The sequence below is a fragment of the Erinaceus europaeus genome, chromosome 7, assembly GCF_950295315.1.
Source record: "Erinaceus europaeus chromosome 7, mEriEur2.1, whole genome shotgun sequence".
In the NCBI taxonomy this organism is placed as follows: domain Eukaryota; kingdom Metazoa; phylum Chordata; class Mammalia; order Eulipotyphla; family Erinaceidae; genus Erinaceus; species Erinaceus europaeus.
The window spans coordinates 110075792-110093860 of record NC_080168.1 but is presented as its reverse complement, the minus strand read 5'-3'; the positions used below and the strand labels follow the sequence as shown (position 1 = coordinate 110093860).

General features: G+C 42.7%; 1 protein-coding gene across 1 annotated transcript; it reads right to left on the bottom strand.

Annotated features, from left to right (window-relative positions):
* Nucleotides 1-10985: 10985 nt before the first annotated feature.
* Nucleotides 10986-16468, bottom strand: LOC103109125 (tubulin alpha-1C chain). Its single transcript, XM_007518132.3, has 4 exons — nt 16302-16468; nt 13350-13572; nt 13066-13214; nt 10986-12068 (listed from the first exon to the last, which is right to left on the bottom strand). The coding sequence occupies exons 1-4, from the start codon at nt 16302-16304 to the stop codon at nt 11094-11096; spliced, it is 1350 nt and encodes a 449-aa protein (XP_007518194.3). The 5' UTR covers nt 16305-16468; the 3' UTR covers nt 10986-11093.
* Between the last annotated feature and the right edge of the window lie 1601 nt (nt 16469-18069).

Here is an 18069-nt window from a genome sequence, read left to right as displayed (position 1 = left end):
ATCCAACAACAAAGCAACGTCAACAATGGCAATAATAACCGCAACGAGGCTGCAACAACTAGGGCAACAAAAAGGGGGAAAAATGGCCTCCAGGAGCAGTGGATTCATGGTGCAGGCACCGAGCCCAGCAATAACCCTGGAGGAAAAAAAAAAAAAAAAAAGAATGAGGAAACTTCCCGTGGAGAGGATAGGATACAGAACTCTGGTGGTGGGAATTATATGGAATTGTATCCTTCTTATCCTACATTCTTGTTAACCATTATTAAATTACTAATAAAACAATAGATAAAAAAGAAAACATTCCATAGTAACTTCTTTTATTTACTGCCCATATTATCATGTAAATATTGGCAGCCTTTATAATTCTTTTTTGCATTTTATTGTTATTAATTTATTTATAAAATAAAAAATATCAACAAGCCCATAGGATAAGAGGGGTACAATTTCATACAATTCCTACCACCAGAGTTCCATATCCTATCCCCTCCCTTGAAAGCTTTCCCATTCTTCATTCCTCTGGGAGCATGGACCCAGGGTTATTATGGGGTGCAGAAGGTGGAAGGTCTGGCCTATGTAATTGCTTCCCTTCTGAACATGGGCATTATCAGGCTGATCCATACTCCCTGCCTGTCCCTATCTTTCCCTAGTAGGGTAGGGCTCTGGAGAGGTGGGGATCCAGTGTACACTGGTGAGGTTCTCTGTCCAGGGAAGTCAGGTGGGCATCATGGTAGCATCTGCAACTTAGTGGCTCAAAAAGCATTAAGATATAAAGAAAACTAATTGCTTAATAGTCAGGAACCTAAAGGAAAGATTATAGCAGATGAGTTTTGACTTCCCCATTTTGGAAAAAGCTAATAGGTTTATTATAGGTATATTTCAGAGGGCCCATGACTTTACTAATTTTTGCCTGAGCCTGACAGCTAACATGCAGGTAGACGAAAGGTATTGTCTGGAGAGATGGTGTCTGAGTTGGAAATAGGACTAGAAAGCTGGAACAGGGCAGAGAGTAGCTCCCAAATATGGGGAAAGTATATAAGTATCATTTTACAGTCTTTTTTTTTTTTTTAGATCTTCCTATTTGCTTTCTGTTTAGAGTCACTAGAAACTATGGTGCACTTTTGCTTTAAGGTGTGTATTTCCCCCTAACTTATGGGTACATGTGCACATGTGTTCTGTCTCATGGGCTCTGATCTATATGTAGGCTCTGTGACTTTGTTAGGAGGTGCACCACTTGGACTCATATATGTGTGGATTCACCACCCTGGGTTATATATATATATATATATATATATATATATATATATATATATTTTTTTTTTTTTTTTGTGGGGGCTACCTTTTCAGATAGACAGATAAATGGACAGACAGACAGTGAGATAGGCAGACAGACATAGGGTCTTAGAACTGGAGCTTCCTCTGATACCATAGAGCCTTCCATGTGGTGCAGAGGCTCAAACCTGGGTCACAAGATTGGCAAGGAACATGCCCCACCCAGTGATCTCTGTCTCCAGCTCCTCTTACAACTGTGTTCAAAGTTCTCTTCCTGTGTTTAGAGCAGGGTTCAGTGTCAATTCTCTTTTGATAGGGCTTTCCATTCTGGGTGATCGAAAGAGAAGATTGGCTTTCACCTCTGAAGTTTCCTATTTTGTTTTCTCTGAAATATCATTTGACTTGTTCTGATATGTTTTATATACCCAGAAAATATAATGCTTTAGGACTGTTTCCATACAGTGATTAATTGAAATAGTTGAGTAGGTTGTATTTCCCCCTGCATTTCTTTCTTTCTTTTTTTCTTTCTTTCTTTTTTTTTTTTTTTGCCTCCAGGGTTATTGCTGGGGCTTGATGCCAGCACCATGAATCTACTGCTCCTGGAGGCTATTTATTTTTCCCCTTTTGTTGCCCTTGTTTTATCGTTGTTGTGTATATTCTTATATTATTATTGTTGTTGTTGGATAGGACAGAGAGAAATAGAAAGAGGAGGGGAAGACAGAGAGGGGGAGAGAAAGATAGACACCTGAAGACCTGCTTCACCACTTGTGAAGTGACTGCATTGCAGATGGGGAGCCAGAGTCTCGAACCGGGATCCTTATAGTGGTCCTTGCACTTCACACCATGTGCGCTTAACCTGCTGCGCTACAGCCCAACCCCCTCCCCTGCATTTCTACTCCATATACTAGAGCAGAATCATCTCACACCAAGCGTCTACTAATCCTTCCTGTAATTAGTAACCATTCCCTTGGTGGCACCTTCTCCCACTACTTTAGGATAGAAAGAGAATCAAAACATTTTATAACTATGTATTTTATTTTTCTAAAAAGTAGATTATATCACCAAGTTGAAATCTTCTCTACCCCTCACAGAATGGAAAAGATCTTTACATGCCATACATCAGTTAAGAGTTTAATAACTCAACACATCCATCCAAAATAATCTGTGTACACATATGTTCTTGGCAGCACAATTTGTAATAGCCAAAACCTGGAAGCAACCCAGGTGTCCAACAACAGATGAGTGGCTGAGCAAGTTGTGGTATATATACACAATGGAATACTACTCAGCTGTAAAAAATGGTGACATCACCGTTTTCAGCCGATCTTGGATGGACCTTGAAAAAATCATGTTGAGTGAAATAATTCAGAAACAGAAGGATGAATATGGGATGATCTCACTCTCAGGCCGAAGTTGAAAAACAAGATCAGAAAAGAAAACACAAGTAGAACCTGAAATGGAATTGGCATATTGCACTCAAGTAAAAGACTCTGGGGTGGGTAGGTGGGGAGAATACAGGTCCATGAAGGATGATAAATGACATAGTGGGGGTTGTATTGTTAAATGGGAAACTGGGGAATGTTATGCATGTACAAACTATTGTATTTGCTGTTGAATGTAAAACATTAATTTCCCAATAAAGAAATAAATTTTTAAAAAAAGAGTTTAATAACCAACATATATAAAGAGCTTGCCAGACTCAACAACAAGACAACATATAACCCCATCCAAAAATGGGGGGAGGACTTGGACAGAATATTCACCACAGAAGAGATCCAAAAGGACGAGAAACACATGAAAAAATGTTCCAAGTCTCTGATTGTCAGAGAAATGCAAATAAAGACAACAATGAGATATCACTTCACTCCTGTGAGAATGTCATACATCAGAAAAGGTAACAGCAGCAAATGCTGGAGAGGGTGTGGGGTCAAAGGAACCCTCCTACACTGCTTGTAGGAATGCAAATTGGTCCAACCTCTGTGGAGAACAGTCTGGAGAACTCTCTGAAGCCTAGAAATGGACCTACCTTATGACCCTGCAATTCCTCTCCTGGGGATATATCCTAAGGAACCCAACATATCCATCCAAAAAGATCTGTGTACACATATGTTCTTGGCAGCACAATTTGTAATAGCCAAAACCTGGAAACAACCCAGGTGTCCAACAACAGATGAGTGGCTGAGCAAGTTGTGGTATATATACACAATGGAATACTACTCAGCTGTAAAAAATGGTGACATCACTGTTTTCAGCCGATCTTGGATGGACCTTGAAAAAATCATGTTGAGTGAAATAAGTCAGAAACAGAAGGATGAATATGGGATGATCTCACTCTCAGGCCGAAGTTGAAAAACAAGATCAGAAAAGAAAACACAAGTAGAACCTGAAATGGAATTGGCATATTGCACCCAAGTAAAAGACTCTGGGGTGGGTGGGTGGGTGTGGAGAATACAGGTCCATGAAGGATGATAAATGACATAGTGGGGGCTGTATTGTTAAATGGGAAACTGGGGAATGTTATGCATGTACAAACTATTGTATTTACTGTTGAATGTAAAACATTAATTCACCAATAAGGAAATAAATAAAAAAAAATCTTAAAAAAAATGACATAGTGAGGGTTGTATTGTTAAATGGGAAACTGGGGAATGTTATGCATGTACAAACTATTGTATTTACTGTTGAATGTAAAACATTAATTCCCCAATAAAGAAATAAATTAATATATATATATCAATTTTCCTAGACCTCTAATAGATCCTTCTCTCTACCATCACCAGTCACTTCTATCAGGAACATCAACATAAGCCTGTTAATAGGGCATAAACCCTCCAAAAAAAATGTATGTTATTTAGAACTTACAGTTTGTGGTAATTTCTTTTTTAAAATAAAGTTTCTTTATTTAAAAAATAAGTATTCATTATTGGACAGAGACAGAGAGAAATTGAGAGGGGAAGGGGAGACAGAGAGGGGGAGAGACAGAGAGACACCTGCAGCTCTGCTTCACTCATGAAGCTTTCTCCCTCCAGGTGGGGATGTGGTACTTTCTTTTTTTTTTTAATTATGTTTTAAATCTTCTAAGATTTAAATCTAAGATTCCACACCACATCCACCACCAAAGTTCCATATCCCCACCCTCCAACCTCCGAATGATAAGCACCATAGTTCTCACAAATCTTCCAAACAGTTTGATGTCAGCTATTTTGTTGACCCAGACTGAGCTAATCACCTTCAGGTCTCAGTATCTACATCATTCCTTTCTTAGGGCTCACAAGGCAAACTCTCTATGCTTTGGGGTTACTTTTTCCTTGAGGTTGATACCCAGAGGTTTCTGGCCCTGCTAAAGGGCTACATTTTTATCCCCCCTCTAGGTATGTAGAATTTGAAATTCTACATACCTAGAGGGGGGAAAGGCAGAGGGGGAGAGGAAGGGAAGGAGAAAGAGAGGTTGAGAGAAAGAGAGAAAACATCATCATTCCACTGTGCATGGAGTTCCTTTGGTGCCATCCATGAGTGGCCACAGGGAGCCAGGGATTGAAAGCTGTGCTTCCCATGTGACAAAATGTGGATGCAAGTGATTTGTCAGTCCTGTTGAGAAGGTTGGATCCTTTCAGAATAGTAACTGTGAGGATCTGGATCTGGAGCTCAAGAGGATCTTAGAGGCTCTATAGTTGTAGTGCTTATAATGACAGTGGTAAAATGTCTATGTGATCGGCCTTGTATGTAATTAGATAATTAACCCACCTCAGTAGTACACTGTATTACAGAGAGGTACAGGGCATGAATACAATCTCTCAACTTCTTCAGATTTCAACTTCTCTCATTTCACACAGTATGATTTTTTAAACCTATCTTCTATTACTCAAGGTATATCTGATTTTTTTTTTTTCAGCTCTTCTGTTTCCTTCAAGTTCCTAACCTACAGTTACCTGTTCACTCCTAGTAGGTAACCTAGAGTCCTAGTTTAGTGATGGGATTAAGAAATACAACCTGAGCTCTGATAATGGTACTACCCTCAACAAAATATTTCTTTCTTGTGGTCCGGGAGATGGTGCAGTGGCTAAGGCACTAGACTCTCAAGCATGAGGTCCTGAGTTTGATCCCCGGCAGCACATGTACCAGAGTGATGGCTGGTTCTTTCTCTCCTCCTATCTTTCTCATGAATAAATAAATAAATTCTTTAAAAAGTATTTATTTCTTATACTTGTATTATCTGCCCTCTATCCCTGGTGTTTCTTCAAATTTTATTAATGTTCTACTTATGCTCTAGTTTTTATTTTTGCTCTCATACTCTAGGGTCCTCTTTTTCTTCTCTCTTCTCTCTTCTCTCTCTCTCTTTCTCCCTGCTTCCTTTTCTTATCTGCCCACCAGGCTTATTTCTGGGGCTCAGTGCCTGCTAAGCAACTTAATGCTTCTAGTGGCTATTTTTTCTTTTTCTTTATTTTTCTTATAGAGGCAGAGATAAATAGGGAAAGAGAGAAGGAGAAAGTAAAACAGCTGCACCACTGATATACTGTGTGTAAAACTTTCCTCTTGCAGGTGAGGACAGGAGGCTTGAACCTGGATCCTAGCACCTGGTAATGCATACTCTTCCAGGTATACCACTCTGAATCCCTCTTCATTCCTACCCTCCTTCCTCTTTTCCTTTTATTTTATTTATTTTGAGAGAATCAAAGCACCACCATGGCACAGGTGATACCAGGAATTGAACTTGAGACTTTCATGCCTGCAAATCCAGAATTCGATCACTGTGCCACCTTTGAGCCACTTTATTTTTACCTGCTGGGCCTCATGCCTGTGAGGTTTCACTACTTCCAGCAAACCTTTATGTTTCCTTTTCAATTTGAGACAGAGAGGAAGAGAGAGACAGAGAGAAGAGACATGACAGCACTGCTCCATCTTTCATGGAGCTTCCCTGGTGTCAAGCATGATATACACATGACAAGATGAGCTATCTTTAGCTCTTTGGATATTTAGAAACTAATGCTTCTTTTTTCTTGAATCTTAAGTCTCTTTGTCTGCAAAATGTAGGAGTAAACCAACTAACATAGTATCATTTCCTTGAGTTATTATTGTATTTTCTCCTCTTTTGTTTACCCATGTCATTTTTTTTGCCTTGGTGCCTGCACTAGGAATCCTGTGCCCATTTTATTTATTTTTAAATTTATTTTGTTAGGACAGAGAGAAATTGAGAGGGGAGGGGAACATATAGAGGGGGCAGAGAGAAAGATACACACCTACAGACCTGCTTCACCACTCGTGAAGTGACCCCTCTGCAGGTGGGGTGCCAGGGGCTATAACCGGGATCCTTGCAAGAGTCCTTGTGCTGTGTACTATGTGCGCTTAACCTGGTGTGCCACTACCTGGTCATCCCTCCCCCCATGTCGCTTTCCATTCCACCTTTTTTTTTTTTTTAAACCAGGGTGCTGCTCAGTTCTGGCTTATGGCAGTGTAGGCGATTGAACTTGGAACTTTGAAACTACAGGTACTAAGGTCTTTTTGTATAACTATTATGCTATCTCCTATTTACATTTTTAGCTCTGCTAAGCACTTCATCTCTCATGATGATTCCAATTTTAAGCATCCCACTACTCCATCATTGCCTCCTTCCTCTCTAGTACTAGAAATGCAACCCTGACAACCTTTCCATGGCATGGGGCTGACAAGTTACAGGTCTTTTTTTTAATTGTTATTATTATTGTTGTTATTGCTGTCGTTGTTGGAGAGGACAAAGAGAAATATCAGTTTCTCTCTGAGAAAGACGGGGGAAAGATAGATACCTGCAGACCTGCTTCACTGCTTGTGAGGCGACCCCTGTGCTGGTGAGGAGCCGGGGGCTCAAACCGGGATCTAACTTACGTTGGTCCTGCACTTCAGGCCATGTGTGCTTAACTGGCTGCGCTATGGCTTGGCCCCCTCACAGGTCTTTCTCATAGCCCAACAGTTAGCTCTCGCTTACTCCTACCATTCCCTTGCTTCATTTTCTTCATTGTGCTCACTTAGCAAAATTCAAAGCTGATTAAATCTAGTCCTGCCCACTCCACCCCTGCAGGCATGGTTGTGACAGGCCAACAGATGCATTTGAAATTCCTGTGGGTCAGTGGGCCTTACATTGCTCAGCGGTTATAATGTCCTTCCGTAACCTCTCCACTCTTCTGTAATTTTTTTATATCTCCTTTAAATTTTTTTAATTATTTTTATTTGTTGTGCAGAGACAGAAATTAAGAGGGTAAGGAGAGGTTGAGAGGGAAAGAGACACACCTGCAGTACTGCTTCACCACTTGCAAAGCTTTCCCCCTTCAGGTGGGAACCAGTGGTTTGAACCTGGGTACTTGCACATTATAATGTGCTCTCAACCAGGTGCACCACCACCCGGACCCTCTCCTTCACTACTCTTCAATCTCCAAAATGTTCCTCTCATTTTCACTCTCAGTCAGCCCCTAACTTTGCTTCCTTATCAGACAGACTATGACCCACATAGTAAACAACTGCCACCTCTCCAGATTCAAAGGAGGTCTCGAAACTTTACATCAGGCTCAACCTGATGCTGTTGACTGGCTACGGAAGAAGGGCAAACGCTAGAAGAAGAAGAATTGTCCAAGAGAACAACCAGGAGAAACTGTTCACAATCCCCCACAACTAGTTTCCTTACTAAAATACACTTTTCAAAAAGTTGAAATCATGATAAAAAAAAATATATATATATATATATATATATATATATATATATATTTATTAGGGCTGAAATGATGGTAAATGCAGACATACACTGAATATATATAAATATACAAATGTATATAAATGTATTTGCAAATGGACTTAGGCCCTTGTGTGAAAAGACCTCCCACACAGAAAGGTCTTCAGATCAATCAGAACTGATCTGAGTTTGGAAACTAGTAACAGAACTTAATGGCCTCATGTCAAGTCACACCCAATGTCACAATTTAACACCTCACACTCCCAGGTTAATTTTTTGTGTGACCTCCCTTCACCTTGCACTCAGCAAAATGCATTCCATGCAGAACAAAGCCATTGAGTCTTCTATGCTGATCTTCCCGTGAGCAGTGATGAAAGTACAGGTGGAGTTCTCAGCCCTGCACTGGAGATGGATAATGAAAGGAGTAAAGTCTCCTCCTTTCCCTAAGAACAGGGTTCCCTGAGGAGGTGGTGTATATATAACAGCTCATCTAGAACCAAACACTTCTCAGAATTGAGACCTTTTCTTGCAACTTTTTATTTTATTTTTTATTATAAACCAGAGCACTGCACTGCTCAGCTCTGGCTTAAGGTGGTACAGGGGATTGAACCTGAGACTTCAGAGCCTCAGGTATGAGAGTCTCTTTGCATAACCATTATGCTGCCCAACAGTTCACTTTTTAAAAACAATTACTGATTGATTTTTTAGATAAGCAGATTGAATGTGAATGTTACCTTGGTGCCAGAACCTTTCTTTCCTGGGCAAAATACTGGTCCATCAGTAACTAGATCCCCTTCCTCCCAGGAGAGGGTCTTGTAAAATCCAGATATATCCAGCATATTAGCACCACGGTGGAATTTTTATGAGTAGCCATGTAGAAAAATCTGGAACAAAGAATTTTTTCTTCCCAAGTAATTTTAGGGACCAAAAGAATAACACACTGGGTGGGGCACTTGCATTTTTTTTTCCAGCCAAAAGAATGACAAAGGTTGATCAGAATTTTTTACGCCAACAAGAATCAGAGCATGCATAATGTAATTTTAAAGACCTTTGCCCCATCTGGCTAGTCTCTCGAAAATGCTCTTTGTTCTTAGTAAGTCTGTGGGCAGGGGAATTTAAATAGTCTCTAAACAAGTTTTTCATATATATATATACATATATACATATATGTATATATATATATATGTTTGGAAAAGGCAGCTTCAGCATGGTATTCTCCAAATATCAATTAAAATTTTAACAGAGCACTGCTCATCTCCAGTTTATGGTGGTCCTGGGGATTGAACCTGACACCAGGTGCCTCAGGCATAAAGTTTTTTTGCATAACCAGTATGTTATCTTAGAGCACTTTAAGTGTAAGAATTGTGCATCAGATGTAATGGAGGGGAACGCCTTCCTATGAATAACTATTGCTTTTATTTATTTATTGGAATTCTTGCTTGGAATGTCTGGGACTATGGGTTCTCTTTTCATACATAACTGCATTGACCTCTTGCAGTACAATAAAAATAGTCAATTATCAACTGTAATTTAGGCAGATTCCCTCCACCTCATGGAACTGTGAAATCTCAAAGAAAACTATGCAGTATTTTTAGAATTCTAGCATAGTGATCCAGGTGGCACAATGGCTAAAGCAATGCGGTGGGGGCTGGGCTCAAACCTGGGTCCCATAGCAGTGCACTATCCAAGTGAGCTATTTCATTGGCCCTGCTAAAATCTTTTACAGGGGTTGGTTAGTTAACAAGGGAGAGCCCTGCTTGGCCATGCACACCATCCAGGGTAGAGGCCCCCCCACCTCACCCGTACAGGGCATGAGTTATGTCACCAGAGAAAGCTTAAGAGCTGTGATGTCTCTTCCTCCGTTTGAAAAAGCTGGCCTGGGAAGTTAAAGCCTCTGTAATGACAAAATAAAGATCCTTTCTACAATAAAAAGGCTGAGAATCATATTCTTAAAAATGATCAGTTTACTTTGGCATGTTCATGTATTTCTAAGAGTGAGAATTAATGGTGCTTATTATTGGGAGAGTAGGGCACATAACTTGGTGTGAAATAGTGCCCTATAACCTTTACATCTTGCAAATCACCACTGACATTTTTAAATGTCTAGAAAAAAAACATTCAAGTCAGAAGGACCATGGAACCATCTATTTCAGTAAATATGACCAGAAGTAAATGTAGGGTGGGAAGATTTTCACATCCTGAGGCTCCAAAGTCCCAAGTTCAATCCTCCACAACTACCATAAAATCTGGTTAAAAACAAAAGATTAAATGTAACTCACAGAACAGAGAATTTGCAGTTTGAGCCAGTCACAGAAAAAAACTAAACTTTGTTATGAAGAATCTTGCAAGAGGCCTATGGCTTCCAATCCCCTCCCAACATTCCATTCTCCTGCAACTTGAACTAGCTACAGAAATATAAAGACTTAGCATTTGTATTCTTCCAGGCCTAGGATGATTGCCTCAGATAGCAACTGTGCAACTCAATATATATATTTTCTATTCTTGGTGAAAATGATCAAATGTGCTCAAGTACCTTATTATTTGACAACTTTTCATTTGAGAATAACTAGACTGTTTCTACTTGAAGTTGGAGCCAGCTCTGGTTTGTGGTGGTACTAGGGATGGAATCCAAGAGCACCCTCTAACCTCAGGACTGAAAGGCTGTTGGTAACACCATTCTGAAATCTCCCTGGACATGGGAGGATATTTTCCCCCAGCCACTCAGATTTACTAAACCACACCCAAGAGTGAACAGGGCACACAGCAGGCACTTGAACTGATCTAAATAACCAGATGAAATCTAGACCCAGCCTCCTCTTTCCAATGGCCTTAGAACAGGTTAAAAGTTACCACTACATGTGGTCCAGAGGTGGCGCAATGGATAAAGCACTGAATTCTCAAGCATGAGGTCCCAAGTTCAATCCCCAGCAGCACATGTACCAGAGTGGTATCTGGTTCTCTCTCTTGTATTTGTCATAAGTAAATTTTTAAAAAAGTTACCACTACATGGAAGAGACCATTCTGGTAATCACATACAAATTTATTGACAGGTTAGGGGTACAACAGTCTCAAAATACAAATAAAGACAATTCCAAGACAAACAGGAGTGCAAGATTCCATAGTCAGATTAATACTCTTCACCCTCATCATCTCCATCAGCACTATCTGCTCCAACCTCCTCATAATCCTTTTCCAGGGCAGCCATGTCCTCACGGGCCTCAGCAAACTCTCCCTCCTCCATGCCCTCACCTACATACCAATGAACAAAGGCACGCTTGGCGTACATCAGGTCAAACTTGTGGTCCAGCCGGGCCCAGGCCTCAGCTACAGCCGTGGTGTTGCTCAGCATGCACACAGCCCGCTGGACCTTGGCCAGGTCTCCACCAGGGACCACAGTGGGAGGCTGGTAATTAATGCCAACTTTGAAGCCAGTGGGGCACCAGTCCACAAACTGGATGGTACGCTTGGTCTTAATGCTGGCAATGGCAGCATTGACATCTTTGGGAACCACGTCACCACGGTACAACAGGCAGCAGGCCATGTATTTACCATGGCGAGGGTCACACTTCACCATCTGGTTAGCTGGCTCAAAGCACGCATTGGTGATCTCTGCAACAGAAAGCTGTTCATGGTAGGCTTTCTCAGCGGAGATGACAGGGGCGTAGGTGGCCAGAGGGAAGTGGATGCGGGGGTAAGGCACCAGGTTGGTCTGGAATTCTGTCAGGTCAACATTCAGGGCTCCATCAAACCTGAGGGAAGCAGTGATGGAGGACACTACCTGACTAATAAGGCGATTGAGGTTAGTATAGGTTGGTCGTTCAATATCCAGATTTCTACAACAGATGTCATAGATGGCTTCATTGTCAACCATGAAGGCACAGTCACAATGCTCCAGGGTGGTGTGGGTGGTGAGGATGGAGTTGTAGGGCTCCACTACAGCTGTGGAGACCTGGGGGGCTGGGTAGATGGAGAATTCGAGCTTGGACTTCTTGCCGTAGTCGACAGAGAGACGCTCCATCAGCAGAGAGGTGAACCCAGAGCCAGTTCCCCCGCCAAAGCTGTGGAAAACCAGGAAGCCCTGAAGCCCTGTGCACTGGTCAGCCTGCAGAAAAAAATAAAGATTAGATTTTAAGTTTTGGGGAAAGCTTCAATGGTTCCTTTGAATTCATGGATACCATGAACCATAAAAAAAAAAAAAAAAAAAAAAGATGGGCGGAGGGTAGATAGCATAATGGTTATGCAAACAGACTCTCATGCTTGAGGCTCCAAAGTCCCAGGTTCAATCCTCCCGCACCACCATAAGCCAGAGCTGAACAGTGCTCTGGTTAAAAAAATAAATTTAAAAAAAAATGTGAATAACGCCTACAAAAATAGTCAATTGTAAGGAACTTCTAATTGATATAGAGAAACTTTCACAATAAATCCTTGTTGAGAGAATTTGTTTAAAAGTCATTTTATTTATTATTTATTTATTTTTCTTTTTCTTTTTTTATTTAAGAAAGGATTAATTAACAAAACCATAGGGTAGGAGGGTTACAACTCCACACAATTCCCACCGCCCAATCTCCATATCCCACCCCCTCCCCCATAGCTTTCCCATTCTCTATCCCTCTGGGTAAAAGTCATTTTAAAACGAACTTTCACTTCTGAAGGCAAAGGAATCAGGGGGTCAGGAATGCCTTTAGGAGCCAGTTTTGGAAGTGGGAGGGTAAGTTCTGCTTAATTTTCATCTGCTAAGAGAACTTAGTACTCACCACAGTAAGGACTAGATAGTAAAAGATGATAAAGGTGATTATGATAATTCCAGGAACCTGCCTCATCAAAAAACTCTGATGAGGTGTTTGGATGTCCTTATTCCACCCAATCACCTGAGATCAATGTATGAACAAGGATGGTTAGTGGTCTTAAATGTCATTAAAACTGTTAAGGCTTCCTAGTTTTCACCTTGACTCCAGATAAACTGCCCTCACTGAAGGAGCACAGCTGTCCATTTCTTCATAAGATAAACAGGTAGTTGTCCTAAATAACTTATAGTTTGGTCTCAGCTAAAACTCTTTTAAGAACTCCCAACCTATTTTAAAATACTGGTGTTCACTTACCAGTTTCCGAATCCGGTCCAAGACAGGGTCAATAATCTCCTTGCCAATGGTGTAGTGGCCACGGGCATAGTTATTGGCAGCATCTTCCTTGCCTGTGATAAGCTGCTCAGGGTGGAAGAGTTGGCGGTAGGTGCCAGTGCGAACTTCGTCTGCAGAGGAAATTACACCAGCCACCCATCACTAACTCTGTGTAAGACTGCCCAACCCTGGGAATCAATGGAGCCCTTGGACACACCTTGTCCCACACCTGGGATCTCACCCACACTGTAAGAGAAACAACTCACCAATGACTGTGGGTTCCAGGTCTACAAACACTGCCCTGGGCACATGCTTGCCAGCGCCTGTCTCACTGAAGAAAGTGTTGAAGGAGTCATCTCCTCCCCCAATGGTCTTGTCACTGGGCATCTGGCCATCAGGCTGGATGCCGTGTTCCAGGCAGTAGAGCTCCCAGCAGGCATTGCCGATCTGGACACCAGCCTGGCCAACGTGGATAGAGATGCACTCACGCTGTAGGAAGGTAAGAGAGAAGATGCCTTTATAAGACACAGAATATGGACTATTTAGGAATGATTAACACCTAAAATAACCTTCTGGATAACTACCTTTCTGATGGGCACTCCTATCCAGGGACTACCCAAGCAAGTTTTGCGAAAGAACTCAGACAATGCTTCGGAAAACCAAAGATGTTAATGAACTGCTAAACAAAACCAGAGACCACATCCTGATTTTGTGGCCACATTAGGATTCAGTCTCAGGCCCACACTATTTTATTAGCAGAGAGAGGTGGGCCTTTTCCCTCAGCATCAGGGAAAAAGACTACAGAGCCCTGAAATGCATGCATCTAAGCTTTCACTAACTCTCTGTTGTCTAACTGGTAAGCTCATTTGGCCCTTTAATCCTAACCCTGGGGAAGACAAGAGTTTTTCCCTTTCCCCTTTTTAAAAACCAGCTTGAACCAGCAAACTACAGTTAAATGACTCATGGGGAAAATGCCAGATAAGCAGCAATTAGCTGTATTTTGAATACTGTGGTCAGAGGCTGTGTTCAGCCCTGTGGAATTTTCTTTTATAACCAGAGCATTGTTCAGTTTATGGTGGCGCCCAGGGTTAAACAAGGAACATCAGATGTCAGGAAAGAAAGTCTCTGCAAAAACACTTAGTTATCTGCAAAAATGTAAAGTCCATGGTTTCAAGAATTTTTGATACTTTGTCAAACAAGATCCCTCAGGACTTAAGCTCATTTCTAGTTAGTAAAATAGGGGCATGGGCACAGAATCTTACTATACACTGAAGGGGGAGAGGTACTAGTTGTAATCTACCATTAATCAAGATAAATTTCTTTGAGACTTGTCAAACTATCACCAACAGGTGTCCCATTCCATTCCCCCACACACACACAAAGCCAGAAGATTTGGAGTGTTTTAAAGCTGTAAATAGGAAAAAGACACTAGCAAAGCCTTGCAAGGGCCCATTTCCATAACCTGAGATAATAAAATCCCCAGTCAACACAGCCTGACTTATGATCTTCCACCTCCACTCATAAAACAATCATGGTACTTTAACCAAGTCAGCAAACTCACTATGACCAGTGAGCACTGGCCTGCCTCTTTCAGTGTGGGAGAAAGGGAGGTGGGGGTGGTTCTAGTAAAACCCACAAGTAGGAGTAGTCCACCATTGCATCATGTTTGCCTTTAACTGAACTTTGGCTATTTCATAGCCCCAGAAAGCTGGAGAGTTATCTTTCTGTTTATGACAGTCCCCAAGGCCAGGGATATAAAAATCTGAGATCTTGTCAGCGAGAAACTAAGGATTTCTTCTATGAAACCTCTGGAGCTCCCCCAACTTCCTTTCACCTGCACTGCATTAGCCTATAAATTGCACCCAGCAAAGCTGAGAGCTTTGGTCTCCTGTGGCCCCCTGGCCCGCAGGTAAGTGCCACACAGGTGAAACCACTTAGTCTAGTTCTAATAGTCAAGCAAGCAGCAGTTTGCTTCAAAAAATACGAAACCCTATTAATTTAACTAGTTCGTCTGTGACTCTGTGGCCTTTAATGTTGCTACTATTTGTTTACCTCCCACCCAGTAAGTTTGGGTGAAAAAACTAAGTTCTTACAGTCAGAAATACTTTTTCTGGGTGGGGGAGATAGCATAATGGTTATGCAAACAGACTTTCATGCCTGAGGCTCCAAAGTCCCAGGTTCAATCCCCCACACCACCATAAACCAGATCTGAGCAGTGCTCTGGTGTTTCTCAAATCAAAGTTTTTTTTTTTTAAAAGATACTTTTTCTAACTGTGGCAGTCTCTGAACTGGCAACAGGCCAATTACTCTTGTATTGTTCTTCCAAAGATACTTTGGATACGAAACATTTGACACATAATCGTTTTAAAACATGGCTAACTTTTGGAAGAAAGTCAAGAGTTTTCAATACCTCTGGGAAATTATAGACTACTCAAGCCGCGTATAATTCCATGCTTCTTTAAAACCAAGAGTATTTCTTTTTTTAAAACTGTCAGTATTATTTTTGCTCCGTAGTTTTTATAAGAAAATGTCCTTTTATGAACTTTTTAAAAGCCTGCTTTAAATAGACGGGCTCAGCCACTGACCACTAAACAATAGAGATGCGGGGCCAGACAAAGGGGCCAATAGTAATTCCCTTCGTAGGAGGCGCCTGCCTCTGGCCTACGGGTGGACAGATGCAACTAAGGTCTTCCCAGACCCCTGAGCACAGGTGACTCACAACAGAGTCACAGGGCGCACCCCAAGTTTTAGTATGTCAGTATGAAAGTGCAGGAAGTGCTCCCAGGGTCGCCGCCTAAGGGGAGGTGAGGTCATCATGGGAAGGGGAAAGGCCGGATTTTTTTTAGTTTCCTTAAGTCCTAAGCAATATGGAAGCTCCCCGTCCCTGCATTGGGTAGCTGGGGACCCTGACAAGAGGATCCACCAAGGGGAGAACTTTGCACCCTAAAAGGAGTCTCCCGGATGAACTCAGATCCCCTGTAAGGACCAGCCAGTATAGGTGCTGGCAGCCTGAACTCTGCCCCATGCGCAGTCTGGTCCAGTGGTTCCTTCACACCGCACCGTCCCCCCCCCACACACACAGAGACCCAAGGACTCCGGGGGTACCCGGGGACGGGGACCCCCCTCCCTCCTCCCCCGCAACCCCCTTCCCTCCTCCCCCGCAACCCCCCTTCCCTCCTCCCCCGCAACCCCCCCTTCCCTCCTTCCCCGCAACTTACCATGACTAGAACTTGTAGGGCTCCGCGGGACTGGAGAGGAGGACGATGAAACGATGAAGTTCTCCCACTAACAGACTACTAAGGAGTCCGGGAGAGAAGCGAGAGCGAGGCTGGCGAGGAGGGAGCTTATATACCACTCAGCCCAGGCCACGTGTGAGCGGGGCGGGCGCCCGCCGCCCCCGCCCGCAGCCCCGCGCCCCGCCCGCCTGGCCGCCCACAGGAGTGCGGTGCGCCGCGCTGATTGGTGGATTCAAATGTTCAAAACTAAGTATTTTTGGAGGGAGCCAGGAGGAGTCTGGTGCTAGGTGGATGGGTGGGTGCAGAGGGAAGCGGGTGGGGAAGGGTTTGCTAGGGTGGGGGTGGGGGTCTGGGTGGAACAGGTGGGCAAAGCCAGGTAAAGAAGCCACAGCTGCAGTCCCTCCAGGGCTCTGTCCCGCCTTCGGCCCTGGAGGGGAAGCGCAGAGCTGCTTCCTGCCATAGATGCCTTGGGAAACCTGGCTCAAGAATCCTGCCCAGAGCTGCTTTGCTTCTGCGCGGCTGGGGGGGGGGGGGGGGGGTGTTGGGCGGAGTGCTGATGGTATGTGTGTTTCTGTTTCCCTGGAAAGCCTGCTGAAGACTCAGCCAACCTTCTTTATTACATCACGGCGGGATGCTTTTATTTACCCAGATAAATGTTCTTTCACAGAATTAGAAAGATATTTTTTGGGACCAGGGGTTGGCACACGTAGTTAAGTGCTCACATTACAGTGCATAAGGACCCAGGTCCCCACCTGCAGGGGGAAGCTTCATGAGTGGTGAAGCAGTGCTGTCACTGTCTCTGTCTCTTTCCCTCTCTACCCCTCCTCTCTCAATTTTTCTGTCTCTATCCAATAATATATATGAAATTTTCTGGGTGACTGCTCAGGTGGCTAGAGCACACACGTGGCAGGCACAGTGTATTTATTGGTTTCACCCCCCCCCCCCATACTTCGTGGGAGTACCATGAGTAGCAAGAAAGGGAACTCCACGGATGTGGGGTAGTACTTTGGTGCCTCTCGTTTCTCCTTTTCACGCTGTCCCGCTTTCTCCCCTACCTTTCAGTAAATAAAGTTAAAAAAATAAAAATGGCCTGGAGAGACTGCTTGGAGATGTCAAGTGTGTACAAGGCCTCTGGTTCATTTACTAGTGTTGCAAAGAAAACAAGTAGGTCTTTTGTTTGTTTTTGTTTTTCCTCCATAGCATTCCTTTGGAGGTTTCTTTCCTTCTTTCTTTTTTAAAATCTATTTTATTGGGAGTCAAGCGGTAGCACAGTGGGTTAAGCGCAGGTGGCACAAAGAACTTGTGTAAGGATCCTGGTTCGAGCCCCCGGCTCCCCACCTGCAGGGGCGTCTCTTCATAGGCGGTGAAGCAGGTCTACAGGTGTCTTTCTCTCCCCCTCTCTGTCTTCCCCTCCTCTATCCATTTCTCTCTGTCCTATCCAACAACAACGACATTAATAACAACAATAAGGGTGGGGGTATAGCATAATGGTTATGCAAAAAGACATTAATGCCTGAGGCTTTCAAGTCCCAGGTTCAATCCCCCACACCGCCATAAGCCAGTTGAGCAGTGCTCTGGTTAAAATAAATAAACAAATAAAATCTTTAAAAAATAACAACAACAATAATAACTATAACAATAAAAACAACAAGGGTAACAAAAGGGAATAAATAAAATAAAGAAAACAATTAAAAAGTATTAAAAATATTTTTAAAATCTATTTTATTTGATAGAACAGAGAGAGATTGAG

What these genes read in the sequence shown, in the direction of transcription:
- LOC103109125 (XM_007518132.3), bottom strand. An exon ending in CCTGGAACCCACAGTCATTG is followed by an intron (nt 13,215 to 13,349) that starts GTGAGTTGTTTC and finishes TTTCCTCTGCAG; the next exon opens with ACGAAGTTCGCACTGGCACC. An exon ending in TGGACCGGATTCGGAAACTG is followed by an intron (nt 12,069 to 13,065) that starts GTAAGTGAACAC and finishes TTTTTTCTGCAG; the next exon opens with GCTGACCAGTGCACAGGGCT.